General features: G+C 33.1%; 1 protein-coding gene across 1 annotated transcript in view; it reads right to left on the bottom strand.

Moving 5' to 3' along the window:
- LOC100728591 (disintegrin and metalloproteinase domain-containing protein 18) overlaps positions 1 to 22184 on the bottom strand; it is a 109842-nt gene that overhangs the window by 60891 nt on the left and 26767 nt on the right. Inside the window, exons 7-10 of the mRNA XM_063239867.1 lie at positions 14044 to 14109; positions 8620 to 8691; positions 8266 to 8432; positions 7480 to 7561 (exon numbers count right to left, since the gene is read on the bottom strand). Coding sequence (XP_063095937.1) covers positions 7480 to 7561; positions 8266 to 8432; positions 8620 to 8691; positions 14044 to 14109 — 387 coding nt within the window. The remainder of the gene's footprint in view (positions 1 to 7479; positions 7562 to 8265; positions 8433 to 8619; positions 8692 to 14043; positions 14110 to 22184) is intronic.

The following is a 22184-nucleotide window of genomic DNA, read 5'->3' as shown; positions in this document are numbered from 1 at the left end:
GATCCCCAGAAGTGTGGAAAAGCCAGGAATGTGGATCATCTAAAGAAAACTGCAATAAAGGAGCAAAGCAAATAGCCACAGGAGCTGTATCCACCAGAAGCACCATAGGGGTAGAAACATGTAAGCCTTTTGGAGCTCACAATTTGCCAGATTGCTTCAAATTCTGGTCATGGTACTTTAGGAATTAAAGATAGCCCTGTTGGATTCTGGATTTGTTTTGGTCCTAATGCTTTGCACTTCCCTATTTGTAGCTTCTGGAATCAAAATGTTTATCTTGAGCCACTGAGTGTTGGAGGCACTTAAATTTTCATTTTTACAGGGGCTTTCAGCTAAGATTTTGTATTACATCTCAAAGAGACTTGGGACTCTCGCTTTTCAGCAATGCTGAAACTGTAGGACTTTGACAACTCTTGCCGATGGATTAAATGCCTTTTGTACAAAGAGATGTACACGAATCTTTGGGGTATCCAGGGTCAAAATGTACGATTCTAATGCAATACAATGTTGATAGATTTAATACTGATTCTTAAAGATTATTCAACCTAGGTTACAATGTGGAAGTTGTAAAATGTTAAAAATAAGATGTTTTTGTTTCTGCAAACCAGTTTAAAGAAATGTATCTGCTTGTCAAGTTGATAAGGGTGAACTGTAACAGTTGATACATTGTGTGAACTTGAGAAGCTTAGCAGTTTAACTAAGTGACTCATCAGAGAGCCAGATACCTACTTTGTAAGTATCCTCATATTGAGTAAGGGGAGGGCACAGAGATGGTGTGTGCAGCTAGTCTGCATCAACATAAGGGAAGAAAAGAGACTTGCTCTCGCCCTCTTATTCACTGGCTGCTTTTGTTGTCTTCTGCTTCCTTAAACTATTGCCCCTGTGCCGCGCCACTCTGCCTTGGAGCCAGACGATTATGGACTGAAACCTCCACAAACTGTGAGCTAAATAAATCTTTCCTTAATTTTAGGTGTTGGGTTTTGTCTCAACAGTGAGAGAAAAGTAACTAAGACAGCTTGGAAATGAAAAGCTCATGAATCAATTAAAATCTCAGTGAAAATCTTCACCAGTAATCAAGCAGGAGACAGGACTTCAGGTCTTGTGTAGATAGTTGATAAATTATCACATTCAGCCTGCAATGCAGAAGAAAACCTAAGAATTAAACATTTAAAACCTCTAAAAATTGACAGACCATATTTTGAATATAGAGGAAGCCTCTGAGATATAAACTAAAGGGATGAAAATCAGTAATATATTAGCAAAAAATTCCCAAATCTTGAAAAAGATATGGGATATAGAAGTAGGGGAGGAATTTAGAACTCTGAACTAACATGAAGCAAAGAAATTTTCCATATGATGATATACTCAAACTTTCAATGTAAAAACAATTTTGAACACTTTTGAACAACAACAGACTTTTCAGCAGAAACTTGAAGAACCATTAGAGTATTTGATAATGTATTTTCAGGGCTAAAATAAAATATCTGAAAATTTACATTACTACATTTGGCAAAGTTATCCTATAGAATTGAAGGAGTTTAAAATATTCTTTAAGATAAGCATAAACTAAAGGAATTCATGACCACTAAACCAGCAGTATAAAGGAAATTTAATGGAACTCTACATCATACATAGAAGAGAAAGGAATCACAAGTAAATAACTATATTCAGAATTTCAGAAAAACGATGAAATGACATGAATTAGTAGCTAGATTTTAAGAGTAATCCTGCTTGTAAATGGTCTTAATTCCACAATTAAAAGACACAGGCTAGCAAACAATTTAAAAACACCCAACTATATGTTTCTGAGAAGGAGCATACCTCACCAGCAAAGACATATGCAGAAATGTTGTGGAACACAAACCCAGCAGGAGAATAAACAGCACCAAGGATGTTCAGGAGGAAGTTTATTATTGGGATGCTGACTAGGATCTCTCCTACAGACCCAGAATGATTTCCAGAGGGCTTTAGGACTTTTAAAGGGAACGTAAGTGGGAAGGTACAAGGGCAAATTTGGTGCATCTGATTGAAGGAGTGGGTGACCTCATGAGTTACACAAAGGAAGAAATGTCCTGTTACATTGTAAGTTACACTGTAAGGTCATCAGTTATACAAAGGCAGAAAAAAAGAGGTTTACATAGAGGAAGGAGAGTTCTGCTATCAAGTCTGCTGGACATGTCCACTTGGTCTTAGAAGGCATTCTGGGAAGGCTTTTATTTAAAATTTTAATTTTCTTCCTTTACAATGAAAGTGAAAAGATAAAAAATAAAATCTTATGTTGATGGAATGTGAAAGAAAACATGAATACTCAAATCTGACCAGAGCATACGAGTACAAGTTGTTCTACAAAGACAAGATGGGTCATTACATATTCGTGAAGAGAACAATCCACTAAGACAATAGAATGATTATAAACATATGGACATCAGATGTTGGCACCTACAATTTCATAAAACAAACTCTACTTAACATGGAGGGATAAGTAACATCAATACAACTTAGTGCATAAGTTTACAAAAAGTAGCTTATCCAGGCAAAATAATCAAGAAAAACTTTACAGTTAAATTATGCCATGGGTCAAATATATCTAACTGACATCTACAGAACATTCCGTCCAGTAACTATATGACACACATTATTTTCAACAGCTATGAAATCGTTTTCAAAACAGACCACATTTTAGGTCATAAAACAAATATTAGTAAATGTAACATTTTTTGAAACAGTCTCATACATCTTACCAGATCATAATATAACATAGCTAGAAATCAACATCAAAATAAATTACAGAAAAAATATAAACACATGGAAATTGAGTAATATACTTTTATCGCGTCAGTAGGTCACTGAAGAAACCATAGAGAAATTCAAAAATTCTTAGAATCAGATGAAAATGGAAAGAACATATCTGAATCAATGAAATAAAATGAAAGCAGTTCAGACAAGAAAATGTGTAACTACAAGTTCCTACATAAAAAAAACAGAGATGTCACTAATAATAACCTATTAACCCGTCCTAAGATCTTATAGAAAAGATAAACCTAGAACCAAACAAAAAACCATATAAATTAGAACTGAAAGTGATAAAATAGGGACAAAGACACAATAAAAAAATGGTTTCCTTGAGGAGAAAACAAGATTGATAAGCCTTTAATCAAACTGACCATAAAAAGAGATGGAAGACCTAAATTAATAAAATTAAAGTGGAAAAGGGGCATCAAGGCATATACCATTGAAATCCTGGTCATCATAATAGAAGATTTAAAAACAGATCTTAACGCATTTTAAAAATGTGTAAAAACCACAAAAGTCTCTAAAACAAACTTCAAAAATTGAAGTAAGGGAATATAAAACCCTGAACAGGTCAATAGTAAAGAATGAGACTGAAGTAGCCATAAAATGTCCCCAAACACAGCAGAGCCCAGTACTGGAGAATTTAGTGCTGAATTTTTGTCAGACTTTTAAAGAAGAGTTAACACTGATCTTCACAAACAATTTCATGAAACTGAAATGCTTCCAAAGAAAATGCTTCCAAATTCAATCTATGAAGACAATAATCACCTCAGTAACAAAATGGATAAAGACTCAAAGAAAAAGAAAAAGGAAGCAAAACAACAGCCACTATATCATGATAAACATCAATGCAAAAATTCTCAATAAAATTTTGGTAATCAATTCAACAATGTTTTAATAAGATCATGTACCACAACTGGGTTGCATGTACCCCTGCATACAAGGATGGTTTGATTTATGCAAATCAGTATGCAAAATATACAACAAGATCAAGGATAAAATTTGCATGGCCATATTAATAAATACCCAAAAAAAAGCCTTCAGTAAAATTTAAGACTTTTATAATAAAAACTCTAAGGAAATAAGGTATAGAAAAATTTTGCCTCTATATAATGAATACTGTATATGGCAAATCCACATCTGGCATAATGAACAGGCAAAATATGAAAGCACTTCCAAAATAAAAAATTTCCAAAATTCCAAAAATAAGAAATGAGACAATCACCATTCCTGTAGAATACAGTACTCCAAAAGCTGGCAAAAGTAATTATGCAAGAGAAAGAAATAAGGATACAAATAGGAAAAGAAATCAAATTATCGTTATTTGCAAATGATATGATCTTTTATTTTAAAAACATTAAAATCTCCACCAGATAGCTTTTAGATTTGATAAGAAAATTTAGAAAAGTGTCCTAATCCAAATCAATACATGAAAATCAGCAGCGTCTCTGTAAATCAATAACTAACTCACTGAAAAAAAAAAATCAGGTGAGAAATTACATTCACAGTACCTGTAAACATGCAGGAATGAGACTAAGCAAGGGGATGAAAGACCTCAACTATGAAAATTAAAAAACACTAAAGAAATAAACTGAAAAAAGATATTAGAAAACATAATTACTTCCCATGTTCATGGATAAGCAGAATTAATATTTTTAATATAGTCAAATTATTAAAAATTGTCTACAGATTCAAAAATGCAATCCCTGTAAAACATCAATAACTTCCTTTACAGAACTAGAAAAAAATCATTAAACTGATGGAGAACTAAAAATGATGCAGAATAGCCAAAACAATCCTGAGTAAAAACACCCATGCTAGAAGTATCAGAGTAGCCAATATGCAAATACCCTACAATGTTATAGTGCAAAAATAGCATAGTACTGACCTAAAAATCCATATGGGGAAGAATGGAGTAGGATACAGTAAAAGTCCACATCATCTCTGGCAGTAGGGACTGGTTTCATGGAAGTTTTTCTTTTCATGGACTTCAGATCAAAACTTATTTTTAGTTTTCTCTTTTATTAGTACGTGTGTGCAGTGGAAGATAATTACATTTTCCAGATAATGTTACGATCACCATCTCAGCTTCTCTTCAGATCACCAGTGATTGCATTTTCATGAGAAGTGCATAACCTTGAACCCTTGTCTACTCAGTTTACAGTAGGGTTCAAATTGCTACAAGAAACCATACTATTGCCACTGCTGACCTGACAGGAGGCGGGGTTCAGGCCAGAAATGCCCTGCCCAAGGACTGGCAGCAGCTGTGAAAAAATAAAGCTTTATTCCTGAGCTGCTGCTCTTAACAGGCCAAGGACATGTATGGGTCTGTGATCCTGGGGTTGGTGATCCCTGGAATCGAGGACACACAAACACATTTATGCAACCACAGCTGCCTGATCCTTTTAAATTTTTGTTAGTACACATTTGCCATACATAATAATCACAAGCAATTTATACTTGTGCATAATATACTTCAATCATTTTCCCCATTCCCCTCTCCTTCTTTTAACCATTCTTTCTTTATTTACAAAAGCTGTTTTCTTCCATTTTCTTACATTCCTTCCATATTTTTCCTTCCATTTTCTCTTTTTAATCCCTTTAACCTTCACCCCACCCACCTCATTCCTCATTCCATTTAAACAAGTTTTTCTTACTTCCTAATTATCTTTCCTCCATTTTGCTCCTTATTTTCTTCTGTTTCTACATAAATAACACAATACTAGAGAGATAAAAATAGAAGCAAATTTAACAACAGCAATATAGCTAATTTCTCAGGTAGAAGTTATTCTAGCCACACAGAAAGAGCTTTATTATATCCAGAAGATTGATGATAAAAGACACCAAGTGTAGATACAAACAAGTATTTCTACAGAGAAAACCAGCAAACCATATATTCAAGAACGAAAATAAAAATGACCTTCATTTTCCAAAGTGATGTTAAAAGAGCATGAAGAAGACTTTAAAATTTAAGGTATAGATATTTCAAAATTAAAATTAACAAACTATTGAAAGAATTAATTCACTTTCTATCACACAGCTCTCATATAATATGCTTCTCATTGCTCTTTCTCAGTAAGTTATACAAACATTTTCTACCAAAATAGTGAACAAAACCATGAAAGAGGAATGTACATATTCCAAATGAGACAAGATTAAATATTCTTAGATCACAGCTATGCATGAGATCTACTGTACAGTGATGAAAATATAAGGTCTCCAAAATGTCTCCAAAGGGGAAAAAAGAAAATTCTGAAAAGATGTAGAAAAGTAGAAGCAATTAAAGAATTTGCACAGGTGCTGTTGAGGTGAGCACGAATTAAAGAATTTGGACAAACCAAATATGATGCAATCATTGAATTCAGGAAGAACCAAATGTTACACAATCAGGGCAACTTCACACTAGTTCATTATTTGACACATTAGAGAAAAGAACACAGTGCCTGTGTGCTATAATGTTACAGAAGGCGGCAGGAGGCAAGCTGTTACTAACATAGAAAATCTTAAACTTGAATACTCAAGAAACTGTCTAGTTACATTCTTGAAAGTAACAGAGTGAAACAATGAACAAATTATTCCCACGGATATTAACCTGGATGATTTTTAGACATCATCATGTACCTAATCAGGCAGATGTGATAAAATCTCAAGAAGAGATCAAACTAACCAGTAAGAACAGCTGTCAGGATAGTAACTGTCATTGTTACAGGTTATAGATGGGGAGGAGGAGAGATTCAGAAACCACTTTTGAAGTACTGATAATATTTCACTTCTTGATCTTTGTGGTACTTATACCTACATATTGACTTAGGAAAATTGTTCTGTACACTTTTATGATATTATTTTCTCTTTACCTTATATATATCTATAAAAATTTTAAAATAAATGGGAACAGTTATATGATCGAAGGAGCAAGTTTTTAAAAACTGGACCAGAATTCAGGGAATGTACATTGTTTAGATGACTGGTTTTTTAATTGTTTCAGAAATGGTCTTATAACATAACTTGTAGTTAAAAATGTGTAAATATGTGTATTTATAAATGTAAATCAATTATTTGTTAAAAATGAATTCAATTGCCAAAGTATTGCACTGCAGTTATGTTACCAGATATACACCTTTAAGAATTTTTTAAATAGTTCTAAAGTGATATATAAAATAAAAACAAAAAAAGAATAACACACATCTCATATGGATGTATACAATGGACAAGTGCATAAAGAAGTAGCAAGCAACAGCAACCAGTGATTTCTTACTGTTTATTTTTTCTCTGAATGCATGTATTATTTCTACCTATTTTCTGTTTTGTTTAGTCTTTCTTTAAATAAAATTTTAAAAAAAAGAAATCGCAATCATAAATTAAAGAATTTTTGCAACTTCTTGAACTTTAAGAAAACTGCAAGGAGTTTTCATCTTTGCTGTAATGTTTCATTTACTTAAAAACCCAAGGGAGTTTTTATGAACATTATGATCAGTTGGTATGTGAGTGTACCAATGTTTGCATTATACTTATGTTTGAAATGTATGAACTGCTATAAATAATGTTTAAAATTCTAATAGTTTTATTATAAAATAATAATGAATAACATATACAGAAAGATCCAGTAGTTATAAACTGTTTACTTATATTAGCACTTACAAAATATAAGGTTAAAATAGTAATAGCAAGAAAGTTTAAAAAAATGCGTACCATTGCTACACCCGCACTGTATTTTTTATTGCATATTCCGCCTGGAAACGTTGCTCCCATATAGTGAGGGTGTTTCCTGTAACTACATCATTATATTATTGACTTTACATTAATATCGTTATTCAGAACATTTTATAGTTGTATGTTAAATTAAACCTCCTTTTCCTATAATTTGGAAAATAACTTTGTAAATGTATAAAATTCCAATCTTACAATATATAAATTATATAAAACACTCATAACTGATTTTAGTGTCAGACTTTCTTTTCTCAAATAATTTAATTTTGATGTAATTTTACTATATCAAATTTAATTTAGCTCCCTTCATGGCTTATTAACTGGACAAATGTAAGTTAAAAAAGCAATTTTTAATTTGTGGAAAAATAATCTTACTGATCCTAAAATGTTTACTTAAAAAAGTTATCTGAAAAATGCTTCTTAATCGAAAAGTACACATAAAAAACATTAATGTAATGTTAACAGAATACGGTAAATTTTACCATTATTAGTAAGTTAAGAACTATATGTGATCTGTAGTAAACATCCCAAAATTTCATAAAAGACAATCTCATATTAATTATGCTTTAAAACATACTGATATAAAATAATCTATATTGTTTTTAAATATATTTCAAACCGCACCATATTCTCTAGATAGATACAGATTTTTGAAGGATCCTACAGAAAATCATAGAACACAAAAAATGAAGGGAACTAAGTTGAATGTGCCATTTTAATGGAATTATTTATGGATATCTATCTATTAATCAAGAACATCATGCTTACATAAGTAAATATGCTATGCCTTTGGGCCGTTGGATAAAAGAGTCCCTTTTCCATGCCAAAAATCTTTGTAATATGTCATCAGCATCTCCATCAGTCAAAATTTGGTTTTTATCTGACCACAGTTCCAGTGAGGACAGTAAAACAGTCAATTTAAGCTGGGTAAACATCTAAAAAAAGGATTTATGTTTTACAAGTAACATCGACCATCACATTAAACTAGTACATAAAATGAAAGAAAAGTTTGAATATTAAACTAACAAGAGATCTTTAATTCGTTTATTTGCTATACTAAAATATACAAATTATTTCCAATGACTTTTCATAAACTAGAAAGACAAAAAAGTAAAAACTTACAGCGTTGACCAGCCCAATAATCTGGACGATTTTCTGTGTTAAAGCCATTATTTCAGGTCCCATGTAATCATACTGGAAAACAAATTCCAATTATTAAAAAAATACAAAGGATAACAATTTTTTAGATGATGTGGCAGTAGGAAAACCATAGAGTTTGTCAAATAATATTTAAAAAACAAGAACACGAAGATGATAGCTTTCACAATAAATGAAAACACCATGTATGAGTATTTAAAACAGATTCTTGCTATATGCTTTAAAGATAAAGTAGAAAAGTAGAAAAACTTTAAAAATTCAAGAGGTACTAAAATAATTCTACAGATTTCTCTCCACTAGAAAGGAACTTTCTTTAGCTAGAAATTTTCGATGGAATAGAGGGACTCAAGGTGTCTCTCACTGCATGCCAGTTGAATAAAGATGAACAAATAAAACAATTAATTGAAGTTCAAAAATGTATCTATAGGAATAAAGATAGAAATTTCCATAATGTATAGTAAGAATTTGTTTGCAACAAATGGTTTGATAAAGAATAAAATAAGATAATGAATAAAAAGAGGAAGAAAATATCCTCTGAAGTTTAGTAATGTCTAAAGATGATATGGACTCATATTTGGTAACATGATGAATCTTTTCTTCCTTGGAGTTTCAAATGGAAAATTAATACTCCAATCAAAATTGTCAATTTTAATGGTTGAAAATAAGAATTTCTCCTTAACTTTAACAATGTCTATGGCTGATACCCCTCAATTACAATAATAATGAAATGGATGTGCCATTAATGAAATTAGTAATGTAAAATTTATCATATATTTTCAATGATTGAGTTTACAATTAAATATATCTTAAGTAAAATGGTTTCTGCATAGTACAAAAGATATTACTTATGACAGAGGATAGAAAATTATCTGTGAATACTCAAGATTTTATTGAATAATAAATATACTTTTCTACATTAAATGTCATGACATCCCAGACAGAATTGTTAGCTCCAAAAGCATATTTCCTAAGATATACTTGTCAATATAAGAATGCAACGTAACAATACTCAATCCGTAGGGATTATCTGTCATCAAAACATGATAAGCAATATTGATCCAATTAAAAGCAAAATCTAAAAAGCTACAATAATCGTTTGACAGATTAATACAACTTTCTTAGTCTCTGACAGAGCCTGAGGACAAGTTCAGTAAGCCCAGAAACCCTGAAGAAAATGATTAGAACATTTGTTTGAGCCACTAAAATGTATGCAGCTTTGCAGAAGGAAGCATATAATAAGTATAAAAATAAAAATACAATGAACTCTTTAAAACGCTTATGAAATATCTACAAAATTGATCATATGTAGGTCAGAATATGAAATTAAAATACATTTCAAAGAATTTATGTGATTGAGATAATACACACTATAATTAAAATCTTCAATTGGGGAAATATAATTCAAAATTAAACGAATGTCAAACATGCAAAAATAATGTATTTGAAAAGTATTTGTTAAATAAGAACCAAATGTTTAGTGCATGGTGAAAGATATGCATCTAGTTTTTCCAGCACCTTATATTAAAGAGGTTGTCTTTCTTCCAGTGAAAATGTTTGGCCTCTTTGTCAAAGATAAGGGGCTAAGCACATTTGAAGGTGCACCAGTATCTTCTTTTCTGCTCCACTGATTCACAGGTCTGTTTGTTTTTGTTTTTGTGGGGTGGGGGGAGTTGCCAATGCCATGCTGATCTTATCCAGTAGCTTTGCAGTATAATTTCAAGTGAGGAACTGTGATACTTCCTGATTTGCCTTCATTGCTCAGAACTTCTTTTGCAGTTTTAGGTATGTTCAGGTTTCAAATGAGTTTTAGGAATGTTTTCTCTATTTTTGTAAGGGGGGCTAATAGTATTTTGAGTTGAGTTGCATTAAATCTGTATAGAAATTCAAAGACTCAATCCAAAAATGGGCATTTGAGGTGAATATACAATTCTCAGATGAAAAATTTCAAATGGCAAAGAAGTGGACAATGAGAAAATGTTCAACATTGTTGGTCACCTGAGAGACACAAATTGAAACAACACTGAGACTTCATCTCACTCAAGAAAGAATGACTGTCATCAAGGAATCAACCAATAACAAATGCTGGAGGGACTGTGGGGAAAAAGGCTTCCTTCTCTGCTCTTAGTGAAGAGTAAGTAGTACAACCACTGTGAAAATCAATGTGGACATTCCTCAAAAAAACCAAAATTAGAGATCTCATTTGACCCAGCTATTCCTCTTCTGGGTATTTTCCCAGAAGATTTAAAAACATCATACATCTGTGATATATGTGCACCAATGTTTATAGCAGCACAGTTTATAACATTTAGATCTTGGAAACAACCCAAATGTCCATCAACTGAGGAATGAATAAAAAAAGAGGTGGGTTTTTTAAAAAATATAACAGCACTATTCAGCCAAAAAAAGGATAAACTGAAAATTTTTATAAATAAATGGATGCAACTCGGGATCATACTCATAAGAGAAATAAATCAGACTCCCCTGTATAAATATCACATTGTCTCTGTAGTGTAAGAAACTGAATGAATAAATAATATCCAAAAAGTACAATAGATATTGTGAATTGGAAAGAAACTGTGCAAAAGAAAAGAGAAACTGTGTTGGGGAAAGGAGAAAGTTAGGAAGGGAAAGAAAAATATATACATGCTAGTAAAGGCAGTTATGCTGCTCTAGTTCATTTTAGGTCATTGAAAAGAAAAGTCTGTGATAATATTGTTTGGACAATATTTCTTCCTTATATTTTGTACTCTGGGTAACTAATTTAAAGATAACAATATAAAATATATTAATTATTACTCTTCTATTATTTTGCTTGGAACTTCGATTTTGTTTTTTCCTCTTTAAAATAAAAAAAGCAAATGTTTTTGGAAATAAGTCACCACAAATTTGCATGATACTACAACCTCATAAAAATGAACTCACATCTTGAAAATATTAGGAAGTGAGAAATGCACAAAACCAGGGGTTTGAATACAATCTTTACTAGAAGAGAGAAAATAACAGCTTAAGGAACAGAAAATAATAAACTAGAAAATTAACTTTAAATAAATCTTAAGTTCTACCTCATAGTACAAAAATTTAATAATTAAAGGTGGATTTTAAAAACTGTCTGAAAAGGTATAAGGAAACAAAAAACTCCAAAACTGAAGATGAAAATAGTTGTGTCCTTGAATCAATAAAATATTATTTAAGTTTAAAAGTAGTAAAAATTTTAAGTGGACTTAAACTAATTATAATTAAATATGTGTATCTTCAAAGACAGCATTAAGTGTGTGTAAAAGCCATGGACTAGGAGACCATATCCTCAATATATCCCTCTGACAAAGAAATTATATTTGTCATATATAATGAATTCCCAAAAAGCAAGAAGAAAAATATTAAATTTAAAAGAGGAAAGCATATATTTACTGTGAAAGAGAATATCTAAATGGTTAACAGCAGTATCAACATGTAAAAAATTATTATTAGGTAATGCGCATAAAACCACAACATATTATAATTACACGTGTCATGTGACTAAGAATAATAGACCATTAGCACTAATTATTTGCGACAGTATGGAACTACTCAGCTTCTGTTTATTTTGGATGGCAGAAAAAATTGCCATAATCACTTTTGAAACTACTTATTAATAGCATCTTAAGTTAACACGTACCCTACAATGTAATAATTCTACTTCTACAGAGATATCTGAAAGAAATTGTCTGCCAAAAGTCATATATAAGAATGTTAGTTACAATTTTATTCATAATAACTGTAAGTTGTTATTCACATTAAGGAGTAAACAAGTATTATAGATAATAATATGAATTAATCATAGAGGCACTGTATCGAGGAAAAGAATTTTAATACTATAGATAACCTGTGATTCCACTTCCAAGACATCTGTAAACTAGCAACTTTAATCGATGGAGACAAAAGTAGAGGACATGTTCAGGGAAAAAGGGCAAGAAGCTGAGAATGTTTAAAGTGGATACATATGTGACATCTCGGGATATGCATACATAAAAGGCAAAATGCTGTGCCTTTGGTTTTATGTGATCTGTATCTCTATAAAATGTTACGAGGATACTCCTCCTCATGACTGCTGAAAGTCTGTTTTTACCTAACATGCCAATGCCATCATCACAGCTCCAGACAACGACAACAATATCCATCCCATTGTTTCTGTGATTCTGTTCTCAGGACTCTCTATAAGGTCTGATTTCATGCATCTGTCATTGATTTCTCTATTAATGTCTTTATGTAAATTCTCAAACAACTTTCAATTAACAGACATTAGGTTTTCAGTTTTATGCCTTATATGCGGGACACTAGCTGATTTCTTTGCTTGCCAACATCCCCCAAATCCCGCTCCACTTCCTTTCTTCCAATGTCATGAGTTCCCATACATGACTCTAACTACTCTCTGAATCTACAGTCCAACTTCCTCCACTTCTTACTCCACATAGGAAGTAAATTCTTCAACATATTCCAGTTACAGATGAGGAAAACACAAGCTCTTTCCTGAGGCTGAGAAGCAGTTGCCTTACTTGATGCCAAGTCGTACCCTGCACATCCTGCTTTAAATGAGCAGCAATACTACACCGCTCGTCATTTTGGAAAAAAACATACGTTCCTTTCAGTCTTCTGCATCTGATTGCCACACTTGTGTTTATCTGATAATACTAGCTATTTATTGAGAAACCCTTTTCTCTGATTTTTATAATTCCTATATCTTTCTATCTTCTACCATTTTGAATATATTTCCCTTAAAGGACATCATGCATAAGTTGGAATTTTCTTGTTAAGTATTTATCTCTTCCATTAAAATACGAATCCCACTCACTGCACATTTCTTGGTAATAATCTAAAGGAAAATGGATAATGAAGACAAGAAGACTGTATTAAAATGTTTTAAGATATTATTTTAAAACTCATCAAACTACTTCTGGAGCGACATGTTAGATGCATTTAAACAAAATACTAATTTTAAAGCTTTTTGGAAAATAGAAAACATCAAATAAATATGCTTTATGGAAGATGATATGAACTGTTAATAAACAACATAAACAATGTGACCAGAAAGACAGAAAAAGGTAAAGTGGAGGGCAAACCTGCTGGTGGGTAAGGAAAAGAGAAACACTGCAGAGCTGAGGTGGGGTAGCAGGTCCACTGGATGATCTCGCACAGTTTGGGCTTTACTCATAACAGTGGGGAAAGGTCACACAGTGATTTAACTAACACCCATAGAATATCTTCATTTAGAAATACTAAAAACAATCCATTATAGCTTTGTATGAAAATTAAATTTTCAGTAAGAGGAAAATAAAAGGGAAGGGCAGAAAGCAAGGAGAAGGAAGGGGAGCAGGAGGAGGGCAAGAAGGCAAGAGACAAAATTTGACTTACCAAAGCTTTTTCCACTATAATGTGCATTTGCAGATACTGAGGTAATAGTTGTAAATGAGATGTTCCCTTTAAAGAGCAAAAAGATAAAACAGAACAATGAAACTAAGTTTCAAAATGGGTTAGTGGGAAGGTTACAATACTTGATACAGTATGTATTGTTGTCTTCATAGTAGCTATTCAAAGTAAAAGATATAAACATAGTATCTTGTTCAAACAATATTAGTACAAAACTGTCTTTGAAATGAACTAAAAGAAATTAGTTGTGTAATTATATTATCTTATGTACACATGTATTTTTTCCCCAGCAAAAGGGGAAATGTAAAGAAAGTAAAAAGATGCATGTAAAACCATTGACAGCAAAAATATGGAAGACCAAGATGGAGGAGTGGTTATAGCAACATGGAGAAGGGAAAAAGGAAGAAAGTGGGTCCTGAGACCCAGGAAGAAGCTGAAATGTGAATTGAAGCAGAGAGAGAGAGAGAAGGGGGTAACTGGCAGCTCCTTCTCCTTGAGATAAGACTCAGTGTAAAAGAGGAGCAGTTCAAGCCGGTGGACATGCAGTGGTGGCTGGCAACCCTGGAGGCCTTTGCAGAGAGACGAGGCAGTGCAGGGGAGCAGGAGAGGTCAAGGATCGCACTGGCTGGCAGTGAGTGCAAAGGGAAAAAGCAGGTGACAAGGAGCATCTTGGAGATGGGATGGCTGACATCAGAACCCAAAGCGGCTGCAGGCTCCATTTACTGGCTCCCAGCTGGGCTAGGACCTACGGACGGTGCTTGGATGGCTGTGAGCTAAATGAAACTGATCTCAGCCAGAAGGTTCAGGCTCATTGAGGTTACCCACTATCCCACCAAAAAACTACTGCAGACTTGCTGGGATGGATCAGCACGGACCAGGGCTCTCTCCACACACTGTTTACCAGTGACAGCAGAGAAAATCTGGTAGGAGAGGTTGTGTATCCTCGGTATCATTTGTTTTTTATTGTTATGGTGTAATGACTTGCTTTTGCTTTTTTACTTTTTGCTTTCATTTTTTTCTCCTTCATTGTTTGACCCTGCTTTTATATGAGTGTGATTGTGGTTTTTAGCCTCTTTGTGACTGTGGTTCTGTCTTGTTTTATCCCTTCTTTCTCTCATTCTCATCTTCCGCACCAGTTTCTCAGTTAGCGTGATCCCACTCTGTCCTCCAACCTTACTTCTAATCTCTTCCTCCTCTACCACTTCTATTTTCACATTAACCCATTATAAATTTTAACCTGAGGCCAAAATTGACATTTTAAGGACTTGTACACTGCACATAATTTTGTTTTGCTTTAGGTTTTGCTATATAACCACTAATCTAGCTCATGCAGTTAAAGTTGGAAAATTAATGGTTAGCTCAGTTTGTCATTTTTTAGGTTGTTTGATGCTATTGGTGGCACTATAGCCAAAAATGACATAACTCTACTAAAAAGCTGTTCTTCCTAGCAGTCAATGACTGAGAGTGCCTAAGGGTCTCAGGAAACATTGTGGCACAGTGCCGAACAACCAGGAATGGGGCAAACCAGAAACAACTTGTCATCTACAAAAATTAAAGATGTAGGATCTTCCAACAGATTTAAAACTCAAAAACCAGCTACACCTGGAAGACACCTCAGAAAAGTAGTCATTGTCTAAGGGTCCTAAACACTATCAACAAAGCAATACAGAACACACAATTTATAAGCATCATTCCAGTAATTAAACTAAACAAATAAAATGAGAAGACATGTAACCAAGATGCAACCCCAGACATCCAGTACACCAGAGGCAGACCTAGGACAGTCTGAAAGCCTCCCACTTGGCCCTGCTGAAGTATTAATAACAAAGCAATTGAATGAGGTTCTGGGGAAAAAATCAAATCACAAATAACCTCTCTGATATCTGAAGAGATGCTGTCCAAAATAAAGGCAAATGATTAGTGATGCCAGAATAAATACAGACAAAAAAGCAGACGGCCGTTAGACAATTATGGAAGCCATGAATGCTCAGCATAGGAATAAATAGAATCCATAAAGAAAGTTCAAGCATATATTCAGGAAAGTAAAAATTCCATGGAAAATATTCAAAACAGATTAAGGCAATGTGAGGACAGCATCTCAGACATAGAAGACAGGTTTTCAGTTAGTGATAATGAAAACAGATTCCTCAAAAATAGCAATGGACCAGGAAAAATCAATCCAGCAGCTTCTAGATGAGACAAAGAATAACTTAAAAGTTATTGGAAATGAAAAACCAGAAGATACAAGTGAAAAAAAAAGTTCACAGATGTCATGGCAGAAAGCTTTCCTGGTAGAAAAAAAGAATTTGACATATATATAAGTGAAGTATATAGAAACTCAATTAGCTACAATAAAAAAGTCTACACTCAAGCATATCACAGTCAAGATTCCAGAAAATCAACACAAGAATATACTCTTAAAAGTTGTTATTGAAAAGAAACAAATGACCTGTAAAGAAAAATCCATCAGAATCACAGCCTACATCTCAGCACAAACTTTCAAGTCAAGGAGATCTTGCTATGAAATATTTCAAGTTTTAAAGTAAAATAATCTTCAAGCCACACTGATGTACATACAAAACTATCTTTCAAAACCAAGGAGAAATAAGATACTTTCATGACAAAGAACAAACGAGGAAATTACCACCAAACCAGCACTCCAAAAGTTTTCAAAGACATTCTAGAAAGAGATAAAGACTTCCATTCAATGAACCCCAACAGAAAAATCCAAAAGGCAAGACGAACAATTAAACACAGGGAGAGAAAAAAAAAGGAGCCAACAAAAGGAAACTAACATGACAAGGATAAGTTAATATATAATAGTTATAACCATCAGTGTTAATGGTCTCAATTCACCAATCAAAAGACACTGGAATTATGTATAAAGTAAGATCCAAATATGCTGCTTACAAGAAAAACATTTAACTCAAAAAGAAATTCATATACTGAAAGGCAAAGGATGGAAAATACTCCATGCAACAGAAACCCAGAAAAAAGTCAGGGAGAGTTATTCTACTCACAGACAAAGTGAGTTTCAAGCCAAGACTCAATAACAGCTAAAGATGATCACTACGGCCTTGTAACAGGAACAACTCAAGAGGAGGAGATAACAATCACAACTATCTATGCAAGAAATACCAGTGCGCCCAACTATATAAAAATACTAATGGGCATGTAAAATCAAATAAGCATTATTACAAATGTCTTGGGAAAATCAATATCCCACTGTCACAAAAAGACAGATCAACTAGACAAAATATCAACAATGAAATATTAGAACTAAATCAAACTTATGAAAAACTGGATTTAGTAGATGTCCACAGTGTTCTACCCCACATCAGAATACACATTCTTCTCAGATGCAAATAGGGTCTTCTCCAAAGTAGACCATATACTAGCTCAAAAAACATGTTTAAGTAAATGCAAAGGAATTAAATTACCCTATGCATATTATCATACAAAAATGCAATGAAATTGGAAATCTATGGCAACGGAAACCATAAAAAGTTCATAAACACATGGAAATTAAATAACATTCTTCTAAACAACCAGTGAGTCATAAATGACATTAAGGAAGAAATTAAACAGTTTTTACAGTTGAATGATGACAATACAACATAGCAGAACTTATGAGACACAATGAAGGTAGGCCTAAGAGGAAAATTTATACCACTAAAGACCCATACTAGGAAAACAGAGAAAGAGCATATAAACAACTTAATAGGAAACCTCAAACTTCTAGAAAAAGATGAGCAAGCTAAGCCAAAAGCTCATATGAGGGAGGAAATTTTAAAGATCATAGCAAAAATTAACATATTGGAGACTAAAAATAAACACCATCAATGAAAAATAAGACTTTGTTTCTTTGAAAGATTAAATAAAATTGGCAAACCCTTATCCAATCTTATCCAAAGAGAAAGAAAAGACTCAAATCCATACAATTAGGAATGAAAAGGCTGAAATCACAATGGACCATGCAGAAATCCAGGAGTTCATCTATACCAACTTTGAAAATTTCTACTGTAATAAGATAGAAATGCAGAAGAAACTGACACATTCCTAGGTATAGATGAATTACTAAAGCTGAATCAGGAAAAAATCCTAAATAAACCAATGTCAATCAATGGAATCAAAGATGTAATTAAAACCTACCAACAAAGAAAAGCCCAGGCCCTGACAGATTTACTGCTGAACTGTATAAGAAATTTAGAGAAAATATAACACCAGCACTTCTCAAACTCTTTAATGAAATTAAAAGTGAAGCAATAATCCCAAATTTATTCCTGGACTAAAGCGGAGAAGGAACCAAATAAGAAAGAGAATTACAGGTCAATTTCCCTAATGAACATAGATGCAAAATCTCAATAAGATACTGGCAAACAAAATGCTGCAAATCATCAAAAAGATTATACACCATGACCAAGTGGGATATAACCAGGAATGGTTAAACATATGTAAATCAATAAATGTAATACACTATATTAACAGAGCCAATCACAAAAATTACATACTCATTTCAAAAGGTGCAGAAAAAGTTTTGATAAACTCCTCTACCTATTCATGATAGAAAGCCTACAGAAAATTGAATAGATGATCTTTTATCTCAATCTGATGAAAGTCATCTATGACATACCCACAGCCAACTTCATACAAAATGGACAAAAATTGAAAGTCATCTCTCTAAAATAAAGAATAAGACAAGGTTGTCCACTGTCAGCACTCTTATTCAACACAGTCTGAAGCTTTAGCCACAACAATTAGAAAATAGAAAGAAATAATTGAATAAAGATGAGATGAAGTTAAATTATCATTATTTGTAGATGACATGATACTCTGAATAAAAGACTCCAAAACTGCTCTAAAATACTGATAACGTTTAATAAGCAAATTCAGTAGTATCTGGATAGAAAACCACCAAATTCAATAGCCTTTCTTTACACAAATAACAAACTCACTGAGAAAAACATCGGGGAAAACACACCTTTCACAATAGCATCCAAAGGGGGGGGAATGAAATACCTAGGAATCCATGTAAGGGAGGGTAAAAGAATTCTACATTGAAAACAATAGTACTCTTAAAACAAGGAGATTGAAGAGGACATTAGAAAATCAAAAGATATCCCTTGCTCTTGGGTAGTGAAAATGATACTTCCAAAAGTGTAACACAGATTTAATGCAAGTTTGGTCAAAATTCTTTTTTTTTTTTTTTTTTTTTTTATTTTTTTTATTTAAGAGGAAAAAGAGAAAAACACAAAACAAAACAAAGCAGTGTAAGGTTACACATAATACATAACTACAAAAAAAAAAAACATAACAGTAAGAAATCACCTGTTAATAGATTACATAATATCATCTTGGAAATAGTTGCTCAAATCACAGTATCAAAGAATACAAAGTAGACATTCAAACGGAGAGACTGCAAACAGCTGTGTTCAATGATCCAAAAACATTAATATAGTCAGCTATTTAACATCCCTAAACACACTTGTTGTTATATCCGTTAGAGCTCTTTTTTTTTCCCCTCCCTCTCTTTTTTATAACAAAATTTATACATTTTGGATTTTATTACTCCTCAGTTCTCATTACTCTCTTGGGGGGGAGAGAATAAAGTCAAATATGGCAAAACAAAGCTGTAAGTCCAAACCAAGGATAGACATAGCACATGATGTAGAACAGAGTACAAGGTCATCAACAATGGTTATCAACATTGTCTCTTGTTTCCTTAAAAGGAATTGTCCATCTCATTAGATATTATAAAGCCGGACAAAACAGTGGAGAACAAGACCAATAAAACTTAGGCATTGTGAACATTACAGGACTTCCAAAGGAGACGATAGTCAAACCAGAATGGGCATCTTTGTGAATCTTATTGCCTTCAAATTAGTTGCCTATACCTTCAAACTTGCTACTATCGCACAGAATGGAACAGAGTCTAATCAGTCAAAACAAGATCTTGGGAGTATTACAGGACTTCAAAACAAGTTAATAGGAGATCAAAAAGAGTTACTACTATATATCCTAATTTTTTAAGTTTTTCCCTTAATTAAAATAAACATAAGAAATAGCTAAATAATTTTTTTTAAAGAATAGTAGTTACCATAGTGTCTGTCTTTTTCCTTAAAATATTTGGATAAAACTTCATATACTATAGCTTCAAATATTTCCATATCAAAAAGCCCAGAGTAAAGCCTTTCTAATTAATAAGTGAAAATTTTATAAGGCTTCAAGGCCACATAATGGGGAATCATGATTATCACATATTTTTATATATTTGAATCATTACTTACATTAGGGAAACTATTCGGTATTCATACATGCGAGATTGATTTATTTCACTTATGAGTATGGTCTCAAGCTGCGCCCATTTATTGATAAATATCTCAATGCGATCCTTCTTTATAGCTGAATAATACTCCATTGTATAGAAATACCACAACTTTTTTATCCATTCCTCAGTTGATGGGCACTTGGGTTGTTTCCAAGATCTGGCGATTACAAATTGTGCTGCTATAAACATAGGTGCACATATATCCCTGTGGTATGATGCTTTCAGTTCTTCTGGGAATATGCCTAGAAGTGGAATAGCTGGAATAAATGGGATTTCCAATCCCAACTTTTTGAGAAACCTCCAGACAGATCTCCACAAAGGCTGTACCAGTCTACACTCCCACCAACAGTGCAGGAGAGTTCCTTTTTCCCCACAGCCTCTCCAGCATTTGTTGTTGTTGGTTTTCTTGATCCTGGCCATTCTTTCAGGAGTGAGATGGTATCTCAGTGTGGTTTTAATTTGCATTTCTCTAATGACCAATGATGATGAGCATTTTTTCATGTATTTATTTGCCATTTGCATTTCTTCATCTGAGAATTGCGTATTCATCTCAGATGCCCATTTTTGGATTGGATCTTTGAATTTTGAAGGTCTGAGTTTTTTTAATTCTTTATATGTTTTAGACAAGAGTCCCTTGTCTGAGAGAGAGTTCACTAAAATCTTTTCCCAGTTTGTGGGTTTTCTTTTCACTATGCTGGAGATTTCTTTTGACATGCAAAAACTTTTTAATAAGAAGTGGTCCCAGTTATTGATTCTGGGAAGTATTTCCCGTGCAGTTTGAGTCCTATTCATGAATTCTCTACCTACTCCTATGTCTCCAAGGTTTCTACCCAATTTGTCTTCCAATAGATTTAGCGTTTCTGTTTTAATATTCAGATCTTTGACCCATTTAGATTTTAATTTAGTACATGGTGATAGACATGGGTCTAGCTTTAGTTTTTGGCAAATGGAGAGCCAGTTTTTCCAGCACCATTTATTAAAGAGACTGTCGTTCTTCCAGTGAACCTGCTTGGCTCCTTTATCGAAGATAAGGTGGTTGAGTGTGTTTGTAGTTGTGGTTGTATCTTCTAATCTATTCCATTGATCTTCAGCTCTGTTTTGATTCCAATACCATGTTGATTTTACTACTGTTGCTTTGTAGTATAATTTCAAGTCAGGGATTGTGATGCCTCCTGCTTTGTCTTTGCTGCTTAGAATTGCTTTTGCGATTCTAGGTCTCTTCTGGTTCCAGATGAAATTTAGGAGTGATTTCTCTAGATCTATAAGGTATGTTGATGGTATTTCTATTGGGATTGCATTGAATCTGTATAAGAGTTTTGGGAGAATGGCCATCTTCACAATGTTTGTTCTTCCTATCCATGAGCAAGGGATGTCTTTCCATTTTCTGAGATCATCTTCAATTTCCTTTTTCAGTGTAATATAGTTTTCACTGTATAAGTCTTTCACTTCTTTCGTAAGAGTAATTCCTAAATATTTCATTTTTTTGCTTGCTAATGTGAATAGTCCAGTTTCCCTTATTTCCCTCTCTGTGGTTTTGTTGTTTGTGTATAGGAATGCTATTGATTTCTGAGTATTGATTTTGTATCCAGCCACATTCCTGAATTTATTTATTGTATCTAAGAGTCTTTCAATGGAGCTTAGGGGGTCTTCTATGTAGAGTATCATGTCATCTGCAAACAATGACAACTTAACTTCTTCTTTTCCTATCTTTACCCCTTTTATTTCTCTTTCTTGCCTAATTGCTCTGGCTAGTACTTCCAGTACTATATTAAATAGGAGTGGTGATAAAGGACATCCT

Source organism: Cavia porcellus, unplaced genomic scaffold (assembly GCF_034190915.1).
Source record: "Cavia porcellus strain 051 isolate PalLab524CR breed Dunkin Hartley unplaced genomic scaffold, mCavPor4.1 scaffold_29, whole genome shotgun sequence".
Lineage (NCBI taxonomy): Eukaryota > Metazoa > Chordata > Mammalia > Rodentia > Caviidae > Cavia > Cavia porcellus.
The sequence above is the reverse complement of the archived record's forward strand: the minus strand, read 5'-3'. Positions and strand labels throughout refer to the sequence as shown.